Raw genomic sequence first — 18,568 nt, 5'->3', positions numbered from 1 at the left:
AAAGAAACTGAAAGGCAGTTGACAAAATGTACACTTAAGAAATGAAACACATGCATAGGTATTGGCTCTCGTTAATCACTAAAACAAAGAGCTACCACACATGCACACTGCTCTGTGTTTGACTTCAAGTCATTACATCTTCATAAGGAAAGGATATGGATTGTATTAGCCATGATTTCCCTTCCTGATTAGTGAACAGCAACACCACAGCTCAATCCATCTGCAGTTCGGTGAGCACGTGCTAACTGTTGCATGGCATATGGCAGTAACATTGGCTGCAGCACTTCCAACCTTTTACCTGTTGGGAGCTTTTTATACAAATTATGGAGAGCCAGGCTGAATCCACATAGGGCCAGGAGACTTTATACTAGAGAGGAAAGCCGGACTGACCCCAAGCCACTGCTGCTGCCCCAAGCCCAGGGCTACATTCAGCTCTACAGCAGAGTCCTCCTGCACTCGGGGTAACACGACAGGCATCCGTGGAGCAACAGGCACACGCAGCCTCTCTACACAGTGAGGGGAACTGCAAGGCGGTCTTCAGCCCCAAAACAACCAGTGCAACTATCAATAACCGAGCTTTTCCCATGGAGACATAAAGCCACTCAGAATTAGAGCACATCCCACATACATGGGCAATGTACATGTGCCCCCTCCCGCTGCAGAAGTCCAGTTATTGTAGCCCAGGAAACAGCTAAATATTTGGCCTGTCAGACCAGTTACCCAGACCCTCAGAAATATCCACCCACAGCTGCCCAGCCTTTGACCATTTAAGAATAAGATCGCCCACAGCCAAGTCCTCATCAGCGCTCGCAAGTGTTTACATAACGTGAAACGTCCCTTGCAACTCTGTCCCAAGTACGAGAGGAAAAACACAGGGAAAGTTGGAGCGGACACGCAGCTCCTCCGCCGAGGCCTCGCTCGTCGCGAGGAGAGGAGAGGAGCGGCGAGCCCCGGCCGGCGACCCTGGCTCAGCGGCCACACTCCGCCCGCCGCGGCCGGGCGCCAACAGGCGCTGCGGAGCCGGGCTCCGCTCCCAGCGCGGCCGGCAGGGCGGAGAGCTCTCTGCCCCGTCCCACCGGGGCTCCCGCGGCTGGGCATCACCACCGAGCGCGGCGCCGCCGGCCCAGCCTCCACAGCGGCTCGTCGGGGAGCTGCATCCCCCGCCGGCAACCCCGCTCCCCGCCCCGTGCCCGCAGTCCGGCGACGGCCCGGGGAAGGGGGCTGTCCCGGCGGCCGGAGCGGAGCAGGGCGGGCTGCCCGCCTCCCTTCCCAGTCCCCGCCCGCGCCCCGGTCCTACCTGTCTCCGGTGCGGCGGGTCGTGCTAGCAGCGCGCCGGCAGCCCCATGCCCGCGGTCCCGTTAGGATGGAGGCTGCGCCGAGCTCCTCCCGCGCGCCGCCGCCTCAGCCGCACATCCACATGGTTACTGGGCTCCGGGCTCGCCGCCGCGCCTTATATACCCGCGCGGGGCGCGCTGGGGAGCGGAGCCCTGCCCGCGCTGTGCTATGGCCGCCGCGCGCTCCCGCTGGACTACAAGTCCCAGCGTGCCCCGCGCCGGCTGACGGGCGGGGCGGGGCGGGGCGGGGCTGCCCCGGCTTGGCAGCGGGGGCCGGGCTGTCCGGGACGGGGCACAGCCGCGGGGCGCTGCCGTGTAACGGGCTCTCCGTGCCCGAAACGCGCCCTTGTCCTACGTCCAGGAGGCTTCCCACAGAGCCCTGGCACCGGGCGGGCGGGCCCGAAGAGCCCACCTGCCGCCGAGGAGTAGCGGGATGCGCTAACGGTGTTTTACCAGCCACATAACAGGCTGGAAAATCAAGCCAGGAAAAGTAAACACCGAGTAAACGCACGTGTGTGATCATGCTTAAACCCTCACACTTACTGAAATCCAAGGGACTAAGCTTTTGCGTGGTAATTTACACGCACTGCTCTCACCTCTGAGCTAATTCTGTTACCAGATGGGCCCTTCGCTGGCAACAGCCAGCTGTAGGGAAGTGTGGCAATGTGAGGTAAACCTGGGATTTTGCTGAAAAACAGTTTAGAACTTGGAAAGGACTGGGCTTTACTTGGCTTCCTCTTCAGTAAGACTGTCTGGCCTAGGGCTGCTGCTAACATTAAAGCCTGTCTGCTGAATGACAGTGCAACACTTAAGCCAGAATGATCAGCAGTGATAAAAGTAATATTTCCTTTTATTTATTACATGAGGCATTTATTTGTCCTTAAAATATTAGTCAAGGTATACTGTCCAGTGTTATACTGTAACTTTTGTGTGGCAGGACGAAGCGCCTCCTGGAAGTGGAGGCATTTGTGCTGCCAGAGGAAGAGCAGGAGTCCGGATCAGCCAGTGGTTCTGATTCAACACAACCTGCTGCCTCGTTAAACAGTCACATCAGACGAGTTGCAGTTGTGGCTGCTAAGCAAGTATATGCACAAGCTGAAGGCCATAACTTAGGAACTGAGGTGAAGGTCAGTGAATAGGGTTGTATGATTTTCACTGGTGGCTGCAGCACTACAAGCCATTACTCATCAGAAATTTGGTGGAGTAATTGTGCCTAATATCATTAAGTAATCCTAATGAATTCTTCTGTAATCAAATCTGATCTCCAGATGAGTTCAGCAGGCTGAGGACAGTGAATGGGTAGAATGTCTGGTGCATTTCAGCAGTGACATAAGGACTGTCACCAGCTTTGCCTGCTGAACAGCTTTAGTGGTTTCACTAGCTGCATGCCTTGAAATACCTGAGAGCTCACTAAGAGCAGCACTGTGTTAGGAATGGCATGTGAGGTAAGGCATGGCTTTGGGGGATTTCCCACAGACAGAGGATGAACAGGTCCCCCAGCCACACTCAATCTGACAGTATGGAGCTCTGTGAATATGGGAGGCAGCGGAGGCCGGGGATATTCTGCTCTATCCCAGGCTGCAAATCCTCAGTCCGTTGTCTGAAGAGCTGCATTCATCTCTCCATGCTTCTCCTACAGCAGTCGTGTCCTTTGTCTCCTGCAGCCTACCAGGCATCTGATCTTGCAGCCTCTCCGGAAGGCAGAGCATCAACGGCTACGTTTTCTCTCATGGACTACATCTGCTTTCAAGTCATGGTCTGTTCTTCAAAGACTGTGGAATTTGGGCTACTGAGGGCCTTTCAGCCAAAAATACTGAGCACTGCAAGTGCTGCAAAGAATCTGCTAGGTTTGAAGGGGTACTGGCAAAGACAAGAAAAATTCCAGCCGTGGAAAATGTTTCCATTTCTTGCTTTGGGATGTTGCTTTAGGCACAGAGGCTTCATAAGGCTCCTACAATCTTACAGCTTTAAGAAGAGATGCAATGGAGGGAAGTCTGGGAATGAAAACTTCATACTTGTAAGCACCATAGAGCAAGTGCTTCAATGATAATGTGAGCTACAGAAGGGAGTCCTGAGATGGGGAATGGAGTCCTACTCACTCAATAGCAAACCAGGCTGGGCTTGGATGACATGCACATATGCAGAGAGGGTCTAAGGAATGACAACTGTTCAAGAACTCAGAGGGGAAACAGTGACAAAAATACTACTTGGTAGATATCACTTCAGTCTTTAGAGCTCTATAATGTAGATGTTTAGCCCAATCACAGATGTGATTTCAGCCACAGGAAAACACCTTGCAAGAGGTTGGTGGTTTTTTGCTATTGGGAGAACTCCATTCCTTTTCTCCTTTCTGAACTTTATTCTGCTCCATCACTACCCTATTTGTAGCAACTCTGAATTCAACCTTAATGAAAGATGTTAAGATGAAGTCTTTTATTTGCCAAGAACAAGAAAAATATTACCTTGTTTTTTGTTGCCGACTTTGCAATTAATTGTTGACGTCTGTGGACTGCTTTGGACAGAAGGCACTCCAGCCTGCTGTGGGCCTTTGTACATTTTTTTGCCTCTGCTGTTGGTTCAGCTCCACAAGCAGCAGCCCTGGAAGAAAAAAAATAGAAGATATTCCAGGCAACCAGCAGGACTCAAACTGTCTAATCTTGCTCACCATCATGACTGGCCTTCATGATGAGGTACATGGTCATAAAAGCTTCCTGTTGTCAAAGCTGTCTATGCCAGCACTGCAGCACTAGCAGATGAAAAGGACTACCAAGAAGAGGGACAAAGGCTAGGCAACACCTCAGCCTTCTGCTAAGTGCTGAAAAGTCTCTTATTTCTATAATATTTAATAACAGTGAAATCAATGCCTTAATCCTGAAGCATGATGCACTTGATGTGAGGAAAGAGAATAATTAAACCCTGTGTGGAATAGATTAGCTGCCTGGGAACAAATGACTTGGGAGCACAAACATGATCAGTAAATGACACCAGCAAAAGTTCTCAAGATTACAAACTGGAAGTTGGATGTTGCTCAGAGGCAAACTGTAATTGTAATTATATCATCTAGTCTCCTGAGAGAATAAGGAACATAAATCTTCTTGATGGAAGTAGAGAAATGATGCAGAAAAGAATTCTAAGAAAACAAGGGAAAAGAATGAGTGGGCAAGATACACCAGAGAACTGTCCCAGCTCACTGGAAATTAGCTGATTTTCTCTAATTCCATCATTACACAGTCAGAATCCCACAGCTTTAATAACAGGAAGTTATCCTGGCAGATTGTTTTCAGTTCTAGAATTTGGATGCTTAGATTTTACTGCCATTTCAGTAAATTGCACTGGGAACCTGGAAGGAGAAAATAACTGATATTTACTTTGCATTTTCATAGAGGCTCATTAATGTACAGAGCTAACATCACTGTTTCCACAGGCAAGGAATGTTGACTTTTCCTGACCCCAAAGCAGCAAGGGTTGATTTTCTAATTAAATTTGTGTTCATTTGTTTTCCTGCACTCTGTTGCTTTTCTAAGTACCTTACAAGGCAAAAGAGACTAATGATAGATAATTGAAACGCATCCTTATGACGACTCCCAGCACTGTCATTTTACACACAGTAACATTTCATATAGCAAAACCAGCTGAATAGTGTTCCTCTCCAGTACTAACACAAAACAAACAGAAAAGCCCCTGCTTCACTGGGGTTGTGCCCCTTTGAGATGCTCAGTCCTAATCTGGTTAGGAAGAAAAAAAAAATTCAATCTTTTTAATTACTATTCCAGAGAATGAGTACAGATTGCTTTGCACATAGTGGAGGATACATTCTGATGACAGACCTAACAAGGTGCTACACAAAGCAAAGATTTACATGCCAGAGCACCAAAATCTTCAACATATACAACAAACCACAGGAAAAACAAAGGAAAACAAGGGCATTACCAGTTCCCTGATGTAGAAGGTATCAACAGTTCTGGATTGAGACAGCTGATCATCATCTGCCTTAGGCTGTGTACCTTGGCTGTGCAGTGAGTACATGGGAATACAAAAGCAGTGCACCCTTTCTGCCTGGGAACAAAACAGCGGGACTTTGGATTTTTGATGCCAGGCAAGAATGCAAGCACATGCACCTGCTACTCCCCCAGCTCCTTAGCAGGAGGATGGTGAGTGGGAAGGGCCTTTGCTCTGATCACAAAGTCCCAGCCAGCTGAGTTGGCACAGAGTGGGGTAGTAATTTGCTTCTTGCTACTAACAGCAAATTGATACCTCTCCCAAGTGCAAAGTAGGAGGCCATTGTGCTTCTATAGAGTACATTTCCATTCCTGATCTGCTTGGCTTGCACACTAGCATGTTGCCATTCACCTGGCTTGTTACAAGATGCTTCTCAGTCACCTCCACTGAAAACCCCAAAACGAGAAGAATAAAAACCCCCAAACTACAGGATTTAATTTTCAATTGGAAAGAAAAGCAGGTTTCTCCTTTCTTCTCTCCAGTAGTATTTTTCTTCCCTCCTTCTACTGAGGTTTTGCCATAAAAACTGATTATGTCATACTTAGTAAAATCAATTCTTAAGTATAAAAAAAATAAAATCCCCGGATAGATAAACAGAAATTGCCACGGACTTCACAATCTCTTCACTTCTTCCCAAGTCCTTATTCTGGAATGATACTGAGTTGCATCATCCCCTGTTAACAGAGGATGAGGGTACTCCTAGGAGGAAGGCAGGTATGTGCAGTTACATGACATACATTGAACAGAGACAAAGCTGTAAGCACTTACTTTTTGGGCTGTAGATCTGCACCTTGTATGAGTCTCTTGACACCACTGCTACCTACATGTTGTCAGTTGTTCTTCAACTGCAGCTTTGTTGCAGCAATTTGCTGCAAAAGAGAAAGCTTAAAATACACATTAACACTGGTGTGTTCAGCCAGAGACCAAGGCCTCAAGAACACTACCCCTGGGGTGAGCTACTTACGATTTCCAAGAGTTTCCAAAAGGGCCAGCCCTTGCTTCTGCTGAGCAATACCTACACAATTTGAACTTCCCCTTACTATGAATGTTGCCAAATAACATAATTGGTCAACTATTTTCAGGAGCACAGACACACTTGCGTTTACTTCACGTACATTTTTTTCTCAGGTACGTTCCCTGAATACTGTCTATGTGCACGCTAAATACCTCCCTGCAGAGAGCACTGGGCTCAGCTCCTCAGTCTGGGTGCCTTATTCAGGCCGTGTTTTCTTCAGCACCACTATTTTTAGGCAACGGGAAAAGCAAACTTCCAATCCAACGCAGGAACCGCCGCGAGCTGCGGCTCGGGGCCTTGGTGCTGGGGTGCGGCGGCCGGGGACGTGCCTCCTCCGCTCCGGCCACGCCCTGTGCTCCCGCCTCTAACCACAAAGCCTCACGTACCTGGCGGACACAAACCTCGGCAAGCGTTTGAGCGCCGGGGCAGAGGCACAGGGGGCCCGGGGCCGCGCTCCCGGCGGCGGCGGCGGCGGTCCTGAGGGGGCGGCGGGAGCGTGCGCAGCCTGAGGAGAGGGGCGGGGCCGGCGCTGAGGGGACGCGGCGCCCGCTCCTCACGTGACCTCGTCCGGCACGCGCGACTTCCGCCAACATGGCTGCGCCCTCGGCAGCCCAGGTGTTCCGCTGCTTCCTCCCGCTTCTGGGGCTGGCGGCCACCGCCGGAGCCGCTGGGAAGGCGGCTGCCGGCGCGGATTGCGGGTGCAGCGCCAGCCGGGACGGCGGTGACGGGCGGGAGGTGGCGGCGCGGCGGTACTCGGCGGCGGCGGCGGGCGGTGGCCGGAGCGCCGGCGGCGGGACGGTGAGCGGCGGAGCGCACGCGCGCGGGGCGGGGCGGTCACGTGGTGCTGTGGGCGCGGCCGGAGGCGCGAGGCTGAGGGCGCTGAGGGCGCTGAGGGCCGCGTTACGGGGGAACTGGCGTTACCAACGCTTGGCAGCTCTCTGTGGGCTGAACTCGGGTCAGCTGCCAGCTATCTGCTTCAACAGTAGGTCACGACAACTGTTTACTGCTGGGCTTTGAGCTGTGTTCACAAGTGAGGGAGGAATTAGCCTCTGCCTCAACGGAGATGACCTGTTTCCACTATGATTTAGAAGTGGGGAGCTGGTGTTTTAGTGGGTCTGCCCTACATTACTGTAACGCTTTGGACTTAAGTGTTACCATAGGCAAATGTTGTCTCTGTTGTTGAAGCAGAGCTTCCAGTACTGTGTACACTGGCTAAATACTACCATGAAGATGCAGGGAATGCCATTCCACAGTCTAACACAATACATGACCTCTGTCAGCCTCTGCTGTTGGATTTTGCCTCTGTGGTTGAACTTTCATGTTTCTTGGAGATTAATTCCTTGGTGATAACTACCTGCATTTTAAAACTGGATGTTAAAACTGCTTAATTAACGATGCAAATGTGGTTTCTGGTTGTGATAGGGGTGCAAAAAATCTGTTCTTCGCTTGGTGTTGTGTTCCACTGTTGTCAGCTGAAGAGTGCTGTTGGAAACCTGAGCTTTGCAGCCCTGTGATGTGTTGTCATCGTGAAGCTGGCTGTTGGAAAAAGGTCCTATTTCCAAAGAGGAGGTGGAGCTGTGAAATGAGCCTTGGTGTGGGAGGATCATCCTGTGGCATCAGTCCTTGGTATCAGTTGGACACATTACTGGTGGACGTAGTAGAAGTGTTGGCTGTGGCTGTGTCTCAGGGCTGGGAAGCAGCAGGTTAATTTGGGCATGGCTAGCTGATTGTACACTGCCAAGCTGTAGAGATTATTCATCCTTTGGAGAGGAATGCCAGGCTGTAAAGCAAGAGTTAATTTTTCATATGCTTCTAGAGAGCAGCTTGTTAGTGAGCTCTGAATCTTCTTTTGAAGACTACTTCAGGGAGTTGTTTTAGCTACAGTGGGTTGGAAGGAAGGAGGTGGTGCAACTTTGTACCCTAAATCCTAATAAATGTAAGCAAATTTATCCTGAAGTTCTTTTATGGATTTGGTTAAAGACACTGAGCAAGTGCTCAGGTTCTGTTTAGCACAAAGGAGATGCAGCTAGCTTCAAACGTGGTTAGTTCAAAGGAAAAAGTGTTTTTTCCCTTTGTACTTCTTACAGCCCTGTTGTAAGTTGTGTGGATTTTAAGTGTTGCTGGGAGAGAACCACGTTTGGTTCTGTGAACCTGCCTCTTCATCTAGATAGTGTTACATCATGGTTTATAAAGCCGTGTCTCTGCAGTTTGGTCACTTTTAAGGTCTGAGTTGCATACTGTATTATTCCACTAGATGGATATGGAATTGCATTTGAACTCTTACATCTAAACCCCAGGCTTCTTTTTTGTCAGAACTTGAGCTAAACTTCTGGAATAGTGTTAGAAGTGTGTTAGTCTGGAAACCGCTAAGTGAGTATTTCTGTTATTAGTCACGAAATTGCTCATTTGAGGTTCTGTTACTGGTCTGCCTGTTTGAGTTCCTTGTCAGATCACTGTATGATCACAAGTCACTGCTCAGATACGTTCAGGTGCAACATGACAAGCCAGATTATTTTACACAGTGGATGTTTTGGTCAGTGCTAGATGGCTTTCTTGGGGCTCACTCCCTCACAAGCCTCTGACCATTGCCAGAGGAGGGGTGAGGTGGCTACATTCAGTGTGGGCTAGGCAGTGAAGGCAGCTCGGGAATACTGAAAAGAGAGGGAGTTTTCTTCTCCAGTTCTTTCCTCTGTTACTGAGTTGGTAACTTCTTGACAAGCTAGCTCTTGGGTAGTCAGCCCTTGAAACTTCACCTGCACATTTTACACAGCCTGAGCTGTCGTTCTGTGTTCCAGTACAGGCCTGTGAACAGGGATCGTGGATGCTCTTGGAGTTTTTTGGGCAAGGAGTGTGTTGCTCAGTCTGTGGTCTTTACAGGGCACTCAGGGAACATCTGATGAGGCATGACATGACCTCTGGAGCCTTTGTCTTCCTGGAGAGAGCCCACTAAAACTGAGGGTAGAATGAACAGATTTTCTGGAAACGGTTTGAGACCTTAAAGGGAAAACATCTTGTTGAAATAACTAAAATGTTACTCAGTCATCCTCCTTCTGAACCTTGAGGCTCCTGCCAAAGGCCGCTCCTGTGGACTGAAATATAACTGACTTGAAACGTCCTCGTGTGGCACACAGAGCTGCAGGTGCTGTGTCTACCTGCCAGTTAGCAGCACGGTTGGTAAGAAAGTGCTGCATATGCCTGTTACTTGAATGAAAACTGGTGTGTAGTTAATATGTAAACAAGCATAGACTTGCCCCAAAAAGAGTACTTCACAGTTTCATAATCTCCAGATTCTTCATTAATGCTTCAAGCCTTGCTAGGAATAGAGTGACTTGCCAGAATTCTTCATCTTAAAATGAGTGGAAAGGACTCAGGCTTGGTTCTTGGCTCTTGCTTACAGTAGAGGAATGTGTTTCTTTTCGTTACAGCGGAAGCATTACCCTCAGTACAAGTTCTGAATTACCAAGACTTCATTTGGAAAGAGCTGCACATGGGATTTTTGGTCTCAATTTCAGTTCTGCTTGCTATTTCTTCCAAATGAGTGGTGCTCAAGGTGCCACTATTGCCTGTTTGTGGTGCTGTTTTTGGCAGGGAAATGCTGCTCAAAGTAAAAGCACCTCCAAAGCTGAGGTGAAGGGAGGAGTGGGACTGATGAGAGACTTCTTAGTCTTTCATTTTTGTAATCTTTTGGGTGGTGTTTTCTGTGCAGATGGTCGCTATTCCAGGAGGAGTGTTCACCATGGGCACAGATGAGCCTGCAATACAGCAAGATGGAGAATGGCCTGCTAGAAAAGTCCACGTTAACACATTCTACATGGATCAGTATGAGGTCAGCAATGAGGAGTTTGAAAGATTTGTGAATTCAACTGGGTATGTTACTGAGGTAAGGTGGAAGGGTTTATAGTCTCTTGTCATCTTTCTTTGTGTTGGTAAAATCCCTGTTAAAGACTTAGACTTGTCTTTTTTGAAGGCTGTCACAATGCTTGCTTGGGATTTGCATACTAAAATGTTCTTCATTTAAGTAGTGCAGAGAGAAGATTGTCTTGCCTTGGTGCTCAGGGCCTGAAAGGGCACGTGTGCTGTTACGTTTAGTACATGTCTTGGTATCTGCATTGCTGTCCTCCCTGCAGTATGACTGAGGCAGCCTGGGTGAAGCTGACAGATAGACTGGGGATTTCTTTTGTTGTCCTTTGGGGTTGCCTTGACCTTTGGGTCCTAGGACATCAATGTACCAGTACAACTATGTTGTTAGAGGAATGGGAATTTAAAATATGGTGACAGCTGAGGACTCTGCAGGGTAGTTCAGCACAGCCACTTGCTAATGAGCTGAAGAAAAGAAAGCTCTGCTGTCTAGGGAAGATATAATAGCAAGTATAATAATAGTTTTGAGCATGTAACTGGGAACAATGGACTAAAAGAATATGTGAAGGTTTTTCCAAGAAAGAAGCTCTCTGAGCCTGAGGCTCTGAGCTTGCCTGACAGTTGACTGTTCCTACGCAACTTGTATAAAACCCTGACAGGCCTTTTAGGCAAATAAAAGCCTTGGTAATGATAAGGTCTCAAAGGAGGCACTTTGCTGAATTCACTTGGTAACTGGTTCTCATTTGGAAGACAGGATCCTTCTGGTTGGATGAAGGGCTTCTTTTATCTACAACACTATTTCTGTTTTTAAATTCTTAGCTCAATAATTATGAAAAAGGTTGCTTAACACTGAGTTTGAGCAGAGCTTGTTGCAAACAGCTTCTGGAAAGAGCACATGTGTGGTGGCAGGCAAATGTAGCACTGCATCAGATGGAGTCTGATACAGACAGCTCTTCATGGCTCAGCTGGTGTAGCTGGGTGCTCCACTTTTGCTTTCTCCCTCCCCCCCTTCACATGGGGCCTGCTTTTATGCTGGGTTTAGAAAAATAAACTCAGAGTTAGAGTAAACAGCTCTGATTCTGCAGGGTTTTTTTTGGGGGGGATGCAGATGAGCTGTTTTTTGTCGACATTGCTTACTGTGGGTAAACAGTGCCAGCCTACTTCTTGGGTTTCTTTTATTAAGGACTAGACTGAACTCCAGTGGCAAATGAAACCTGAAAGTAAACAGCTCAGTAAAAAAAAAAAAGTCTGAAGAGGTACAGCTATCTTGTTGAACAAAAAGTATTTCTTAATGAACTTGGAAGAAGCCCTTGATGAAGGCAGCCAGACTGAAAGCTGTTTGATGAGCCTCTTTGCCTCTGGGCCTTTTCAATTGGGCAGGAGAGAAAAAAAAAAAAAAAACAGTGGATTTGTTTCTTTTCTTTGATAAACCTGTTTGCATCTTTAGGTCTTTCAGATTGAGCAAGTGAGAGGAGATCAAGGTTAGCTTTTTTTCCCTTCTCTTTCCTTTCTGAAACTGAATAAATAAAGAGTAAGGTCATATGCTAAAACTTCTTGCAAATTGGGTGGTGAATGGGATTGTTCTTTCCAAAGTCTTCCTGAGTTCTGAGTGTGCAGCAGCAGCTCCTGGTGACCATTCTCAGTATTCATTTTATTAGAGGCATTCAAAGAAATCGAGAAGGGCAAATGTGTTGAATTCTGTTGTATCCTTCCTTGGTATATCAATGCACTCAGTTTACAAAGGGGGAAACCCCCATGTTGCTATTGTGTGCTGTGATTCATTGAAAGTATTTGTAATTTTTGTTTGTTTTGACTTTACATAGTGCTAAATATAATGGTTGAATTACTTTAACCTCATCCATTGTTCTTGTAACAGCACTTTAAAACACAGTGCTAGTGATGAAGGAGCACTAAGTGATAGGGCTTAAGTCTTTTACATAGTTCCCAAAGGAAAAGTAAAAGAAATTAAACATGCCCTTGAATATTACACATTTGACTGTAGCATTTTAAAGCAGTTGAGACAATTGGAGTTGCATTTTAAATTAACAAAGGTAAAAACATTTGCAGAAGCTCTGTCAGCTGCCATCTGTCCAGTGGCTGTTGAAGAATGACATTCAGAGATAAAATTCCTTCTCTTTCGTTCCAAAAGAGCTTCCTTTAAAGAGAACTCAGAATGACTGTTAGGATTCCCTTATCCTCGATAAAAGCAAGCTGTAAATGTGAGTGATATTTTAAGAATAACCTTCTTTTGATAATACAGTTGGATCTTTTGTTCTTTCTATAGGCAGAAAAATTTGGTGATTCCTTTGTGTTTGAGGGGATGCTGAGTGAAGAAGTGAAGGCTGACATCCACCAGGCAGTGAGTAACACCACGAGCTAAAACTTCATTGAGAGTCACTGAGGTAGATGATGGCAATACCAGCTGAATTGTGTGATGTTCCCAAAGCCATGTATAAAACTGGGGTTTATGGAGAGGAGATTGGCCTAGAATAATGGACTCCCTCAAGTGTGGAGAGTTTAGTCTGTTCTCTTTTTAAAGAAAACAATTTGTTACAAATCTTCTCCTGATGAGAAAAAGTATCAATCCTTTCTTCTCTTTTTTGGCATCCTAAATGAGAGTTAAGATGGGGAAAATAGTAAGTGGTAAGTAGTACTAAGTATGCCTTGCTGTTTTTTCAGTTCCCTTCATCTTGCTAGGGCAACATAGTGATGCTGGTAGGTGCAATGCTGATTAAACTGGAGCTGATTGTGTTTTCCTCTTGAGTGGAATTGTATATTGGTTTAAAAAAAGCCCTGGAATTTTGGTAGTGAAATGTCCTTGCTCTCCTTTCCTTTTTTTTCTGTTGTGAATGTGTTGCTGAGCCTTTCTTAGGCTTTATTTACTTCCTCTTAACCTTACAGGTCACTTAACCTTTACAGCTCCCAACAGTAAGCAGATTATATCTTGTCGTCTCCTGCATGAATTTATCTGCTCTGAACAGAAGTTTGGACAAAGTGACCTCCTGAAGTCACTTCCCATCAGAATTATCCTCCTGTCTAATGGAACACACTGCACTTCCAGAGCTCGTTCCATGCCTTTAAAAAGGCCTTCAAAATAAAGCACTCTGATGTGTGGTGTGGCTTCTTTTGTGGGGGGGATGGATTCAAGGTGCATCTATTCTGGATGGGCACTTCTTTGCTTTTTTCATTACTTTTCTTTTAGAGCGGTGAAGCTCACTTGGTTTGTTCTGCAGCTGCCTGAGTCAACACAGGATGTGCACGAGAGGCAGGACTTGAACTGCATCTTTTGGCAATATTTCAGTTAGACATAAGAAAGTGTTAAGTGAAACTGCACGTATAGAGGAGCACAACTTTTTCTTGCCATGTTTTGCATCTTTTGCAAAGCAAAGAGAGAGAGAGAGGTGGGACAGCCTGAGATTAAATCAGTATTTTTTAGTTAGTAGCAAGGTTTGACTGATGCACATCATTTGATCCAAAGAACAGCTTCAGTGGCAGCCAGCTGAGACTCCCTGAGGCTTTAGTATTCAGTCATTTAATTTTCTCCAAAATAGTTTCTCACACAAGCAGACTTCTTGTTCCACGTTGATGGAGCAATAGCATAAAAAGAGTGAATATTCATTGTTGTGTGTAACTGATGCTGTTTGAGGGGAGAAGTTCGTAGAGTTTGCTTTTTATCTTCAAGGGGGAGACTGACAGATCAGAGGTTTCCGGAAGCTCCCTGTGAATGTGTGATGTGAGTGACTGCTGAAAGGGTGGGGTTTTGATTCCTGCTGCAGGGAAAGGGAGATGACAAGAAGAATTTGTTATTTTTTTAGTTCAGGAATAACACTTGTGTGTTGTGAGAGTTAAAAGAGTACATTGCACTTCCCAAATAGTGGTGTAACTCATTTTGAAGGTAGAGTGAACGCAGATGGGCTCATCTCATCTTTGCAACAGTCAGTGTTAGAGAAGTTCTTTTTCCTGCCCTGGCTCTGTAATACAGAAATCTCTAAGTCAGGTTCTCTGCTTTAAAACAAACAAACAAACCCCAAGAATGCCAGTGTAAGCTCCATCTTGTCTATTTGTATAAACACATGCATAGTGTTGGGAGCCACTTTCCTGGGCGTGTCAGCCAAATCTTAGTGTTGGCTGTAATGTTAACACAAGTATTACGCCAGGGTGCTGGAATGGAGCCCAAACTGGTCTTTTTGGCTGCTTCTTTATGAAGGTTTTCTGTATTTGTTAGAAGTAAACTGCAGGAGCCTGCCCTTTTGCCATGTTTTCCCTATTTATTGTTAGCTCGTTTGTGAGTTGCTAGCATGCAGAACATTGTTCAAACAGACACAGAGGAAGATTGTACCAATTATTTTGATAAAGTGATATGGAGAATGGTGACTGTCTGCCTTGTAGTTTGGCACTTCTTAACTTTATACTGATGCTGTGGACAAACTCATGTTCTAAAATATGGTAATATTGTAAGGAGCTGAAAAAGAAACTAGAAGCTGCTTTTCTTCCTCCTGTCTGCCTGCCCCCTCACTAGCTACAAGCCATGAAATACAGCTTTCAGCAGGGAACTTGTGTCTGCAGGAAGGTGTCAGAAGGCAGCTCAATGTTACAGCTGGGAAGAGAACTCTGTTATCTGAAGATGCAGCTTAGAATTTTATCTGTATATGCTTCTGCCTCTCAAAAACTGTGTCTTTTTGTTGTCCTAGTATGTGTTTTCGGTGAGAGTTACAGATTTCGAGTTCTGTGCAGACCTCAGTTGTTTTGTGGGTCTTTGGGTTTTGTGACAGTGCAGTTTGTAGACAGGAACAAGCAAGCAGCTACCAGATGCAGGGAAGGGGAGCATCAGCTATGGGGATGTGGTGTTAGAATAGAACACAGGCTGCTGCTCAGATGGCTGTGTTCTGTGTGGGCCATGTTTATTGAAGCTCACTGAAATGAATGAAATGGTTTAGCAGTTCTCTCTAGGTCGTGCTTTCAAGAAACAAGTTACTGTAGGCAAATTGCAAGAAACTTCTTATTGCTGAAATGCAGAAGCATCATAGTGATGGGGCAGAGACTTTAAGGGTTCAGAAAAGCAAACACTTCCTAGGGATGTGCAAGCTTAAATTAAACAATAGAAAATAAAAGCTATCTTCTTGTTACATTACCCAAAATGTTTAGATTCCCCTAATGCCTGCTGGGGAAAAGAACAGTGAGAGGAAACTAACACTGTTCAATTACTTATAAAGAAAAAAACCAAACAAGGCAGCACAGTTTGAAATGTGGCTACTGCAGTGTAAGTGTTTAGCTGTAGTCAGAAACAGTGTAAATTGCATCAGCAGCCTGGAATGATCAGCAATAGGGAAGACAGGCTTTTTTTCTCAATGTATCCCTCTGTCAGCTAGTAATTTAGCTTGTGATATGTACCTTCTTGAATTGTATCGCCACGAGAAGCAGAAGTAAGATCCAAACAGTGGTGTGCCACAGGTACTGAAAATCCCCCCGACAAACTGATGGGAGGACTCTGTACTTCGCCTTAATGGCTCAGTTGTGTGGTGATGGGGCTTTTCTCTCCTCGAAGCACAGGGGTGCTAAAGGCAAACATGAATATAGGGGAAGATCAACAGGAGTGTGTATTTTGGACATAGTGTTCCATATGCAGTGACAGAATTGGGTAAAGGTGGAAGTGAAGGTATTGAACTAAATGGTATTTAACAGCTCCTATGAATAATGAAGTGGGAGAGGATCTGGGCATTTTGCTCTATTTGGCCACTTTGGCTTCTTCAGTTCTCAAACCAAACAAATTTATCATTGACTCTCAAAGGAAGCACAGAGCTAAATTAGAACAGAGGTGGGGCTGATGAAAGCTAATGCAGGAGCAAACCAGCTTAGCACATGGAATAATTGTTGGAGATTTGGGTGTGCATTTCCTGGAGGTGAGGTGGTCTCCTAGATAGCCACTGCTACAGGGATGTGGGTTGGACCTAACCCTCCTCTGGAAGGGAAGCAGTAAAAAGGGGTGTAGCAGCCAATAATTGAATTGTTCTGGATTTATGGGAACTCGAGTTTTAGTTTTGGCCTCCAAGTTTGTGGTGGTAACGTGGGCATATAGCAGAAATGTAGCACTCTACCAGATGAGGGTGTTCCTGATAGAACTGGCAAGGACTCTTCCAATAAAAAGGTTTTTTGGTTTGTTTTTTTAGGGTAAGGGTGGAAGGTCCTTTGAAATTAAAACATTCTGTATGGGCTTAACAAGTTTTGATGGCTTCAGATATCCAAATCAATTCTCAGACTTGCAGATTAAAACCAACTAGTAATCACTGCAGCTGTTACAGCTATTATGTTATGGCCTTTCTTGGGTACTTGGCCTTTGGATTAGGTGTCATGGACAAAATGCAGCTTAGAATTGCCAATAGCTTGGCAGTTGAGTTTCTTTTTCTTGCTTCTCTATTGACAGAATTTGGAAAAATGGAAAAAGCTCAAAATGTAGAGACTTTGCTATTATTTTATGATGAAACTGTTTTCCTGCTGTTACCTCCCTGACTGAGGTAAAGAAGGAAGCCGAGAGGATGAAACGCATTCCCAGCGCCATTATTCCATGGCATTGTAAAATTTTTATGGCATTTTAATATATCCTCCAGCAAAAAGCATGGGGATTGTGTCTGTGAAATGAGAAGGTACTGAGGCATGCTTGCCAGTGAGGAGATTTGAGAGCTCTTGCAAATAACTGCAAGAATTTTGTTCACTGTGCAGCCAGCCACCATGAAAAAGGTAAAGAGGATAGTGCTTCCTGAGACTGGAGTAGAGCACAAGTCAGATGTGCTCACTGTAGAGTAGTGGGAATGGTTTTATTCTTGGCTGGTGGAAGACAGCAAATTAATTTTTGCTTCTAGGCCAGATACATTCTGCAATGAAGAGACCAAAAGCATACAAATCTGTACATTTGGGCTTTAGGAGGCATTGACATTTTGTTCTGAGAATGCAATGGAGTTAGCTCAGTGTCAAACTTGAGCAAATACTGCTAAGGAGTTCTGGCTGATCTGGGACTATTGGATGCTACTTTCATCCCTGTTTGTGTGGAAACCTCTGTAGTGGTCCTGAGCTGTGCAGTTTACCTGTTCATAGCAATACCTGGAGCCTGTAACTCCTGTCCTGTTCTAAAAAAAATGAGAACATTATGCATTTCAGATGAGTGATAAAAGGAGCAGTTTTTGCAGGTAGGATAGCCATGCTAGTGTTTGCAGCAGTTACTATGGAGAGTGTACCTTCTGAGGGCTTGCAAGAGTAACTGGCTTATCTGTGACTTGGGGGGAGCAGGGAGGTTATTGTATATTTTTTGTGATACTGCTAAAGTGTCAGCATACATAGAATGCAAGAGCAAGAGCTGAGGAATACACTTAGTGCTGATTTAAAGGTAAATTTCATCTCTGCCACCCTTGGCTTCTTGCTTTTTCAGGGGTGTTTGAGAGAGGAAACCGAAATGCAAGGAACAGATGAGCGAGACTATTTCTTGTAGACCCCAGTGCTTCAGATATCCCCTCTAAGGAGTTGGGATGATTTAGCTATTGGACTGTTTATCTCTGTCTTCTGATGCTGTACTCCCACTGTTGGGATAAAGAACATGATGTAGGAAGCATCTCTCGCTGGGAGTTACAAGTGATATTAGTCCGTATTTATCATTATAAGCTGTGACTTTGAAGCAGGGCCTTTGTGGTGCTGCAGGCTGTAGATACATCCATGCATGCCTCGTTTTCCTAAAGCTCATACTCACATGGTCAGTAAAAAAATATACTGGCTTGAGTCCAGATTTAGATGTTGGCTGAAAAATAGACATCCAGAGATGGAACTCACCAGGAGTATCAGTTCCTCAAAAGAAGCCTCTTTGCATTCTAGAACTTTCACTTTAAGCATCTGACTGGATTTTAGCATCAAGTCTTTCTTGGTATTTTTCCTGGAAGATTGACCCAGCTGTGAAATATTACACTGTTAGAGTGAGATTCAGTCACCTTCCCTTATGCAAAGGAAAAGATCTCTTCATAAAAGTGCCACTTTCCAGTTAAGCCTAAAATTTTCTCTTAACTGGTGACTGAAAATATATTCTTTCTTATTCTGTAAAGCTGCTGCCTTTCCTTTTTCAGCACTGCAATTTCAAACTACTTTAAAATACCGGGATTTAACTCAAGGCAAACAGCATCAAATATTCAATGTGAAACAAAAACCTTTACTGCTTTAATGTCTTAACTAATGAAAGAGGCTAGAAACCTTAGAAAACAAGAAGGAAGGCAGATTCTTCTGTAATGAGAGCTTTTGAGGAGCTGAGACTTTTAATTGATATAATAAATAGCATGGGACTTGCAGTAGCGTTGCAGAAGCTGCCAGCATCAAGTATTAGTTGTCT

At 45.5% G+C, this 18,568-nt stretch overlaps 2 protein-coding genes across 3 annotated transcripts in view; one reads left to right on the top strand and one right to left on the bottom strand.

The window, feature by feature from the left end:
* Positions 1-6,935, bottom strand: part of ITPR1 (inositol 1,4,5-trisphosphate receptor type 1) — a 174,669-nt gene extending 167,734 nt beyond the window's left edge. Inside the window, exon 1 of the mRNA XM_062008420.1 lies at positions 3,797-6,935. The gene's annotated coding sequence lies outside the window, so the exon portion shown is untranslated. The remainder of the gene's footprint in view (positions 1-3,796) is intronic.
* SUMF1 (sulfatase modifying factor 1) overlaps positions 6,905-18,568 on the top strand; it is a 29,124-nt gene continuing 17,460 nt past the window's right edge. The window contains exons 1-3 of one of the 2 annotated variants that reach the window (XM_062008418.1): positions 6,905-7,146; positions 10,055-10,228; positions 12,491-12,565. In XM_062008418.1, coding sequence (XP_061864402.1) covers positions 6,940-7,146; positions 10,055-10,228; positions 12,491-12,565 — 456 coding nt within the window. In that variant the 5' untranslated portion in view covers positions 6,905-6,939. Of the gene's footprint in view, positions 7,147-7,243; positions 7,331-10,054; positions 10,229-12,490; positions 12,566-18,568 lie in introns of those variants that run through there. The other variant, XM_062008419.1, reaches the window with a different exon arrangement.

The sequence above is a fragment of the Colius striatus genome, chromosome 15, assembly GCF_028858725.1.
Source record: "Colius striatus isolate bColStr4 chromosome 15, bColStr4.1.hap1, whole genome shotgun sequence".
Taxonomy (NCBI): domain Eukaryota; kingdom Metazoa; phylum Chordata; class Aves; order Coliiformes; family Coliidae; genus Colius; species Colius striatus.
Note: the sequence above shows the minus strand (reverse complement) of the source record. Positions and strands in the feature narration are given on the sequence as shown.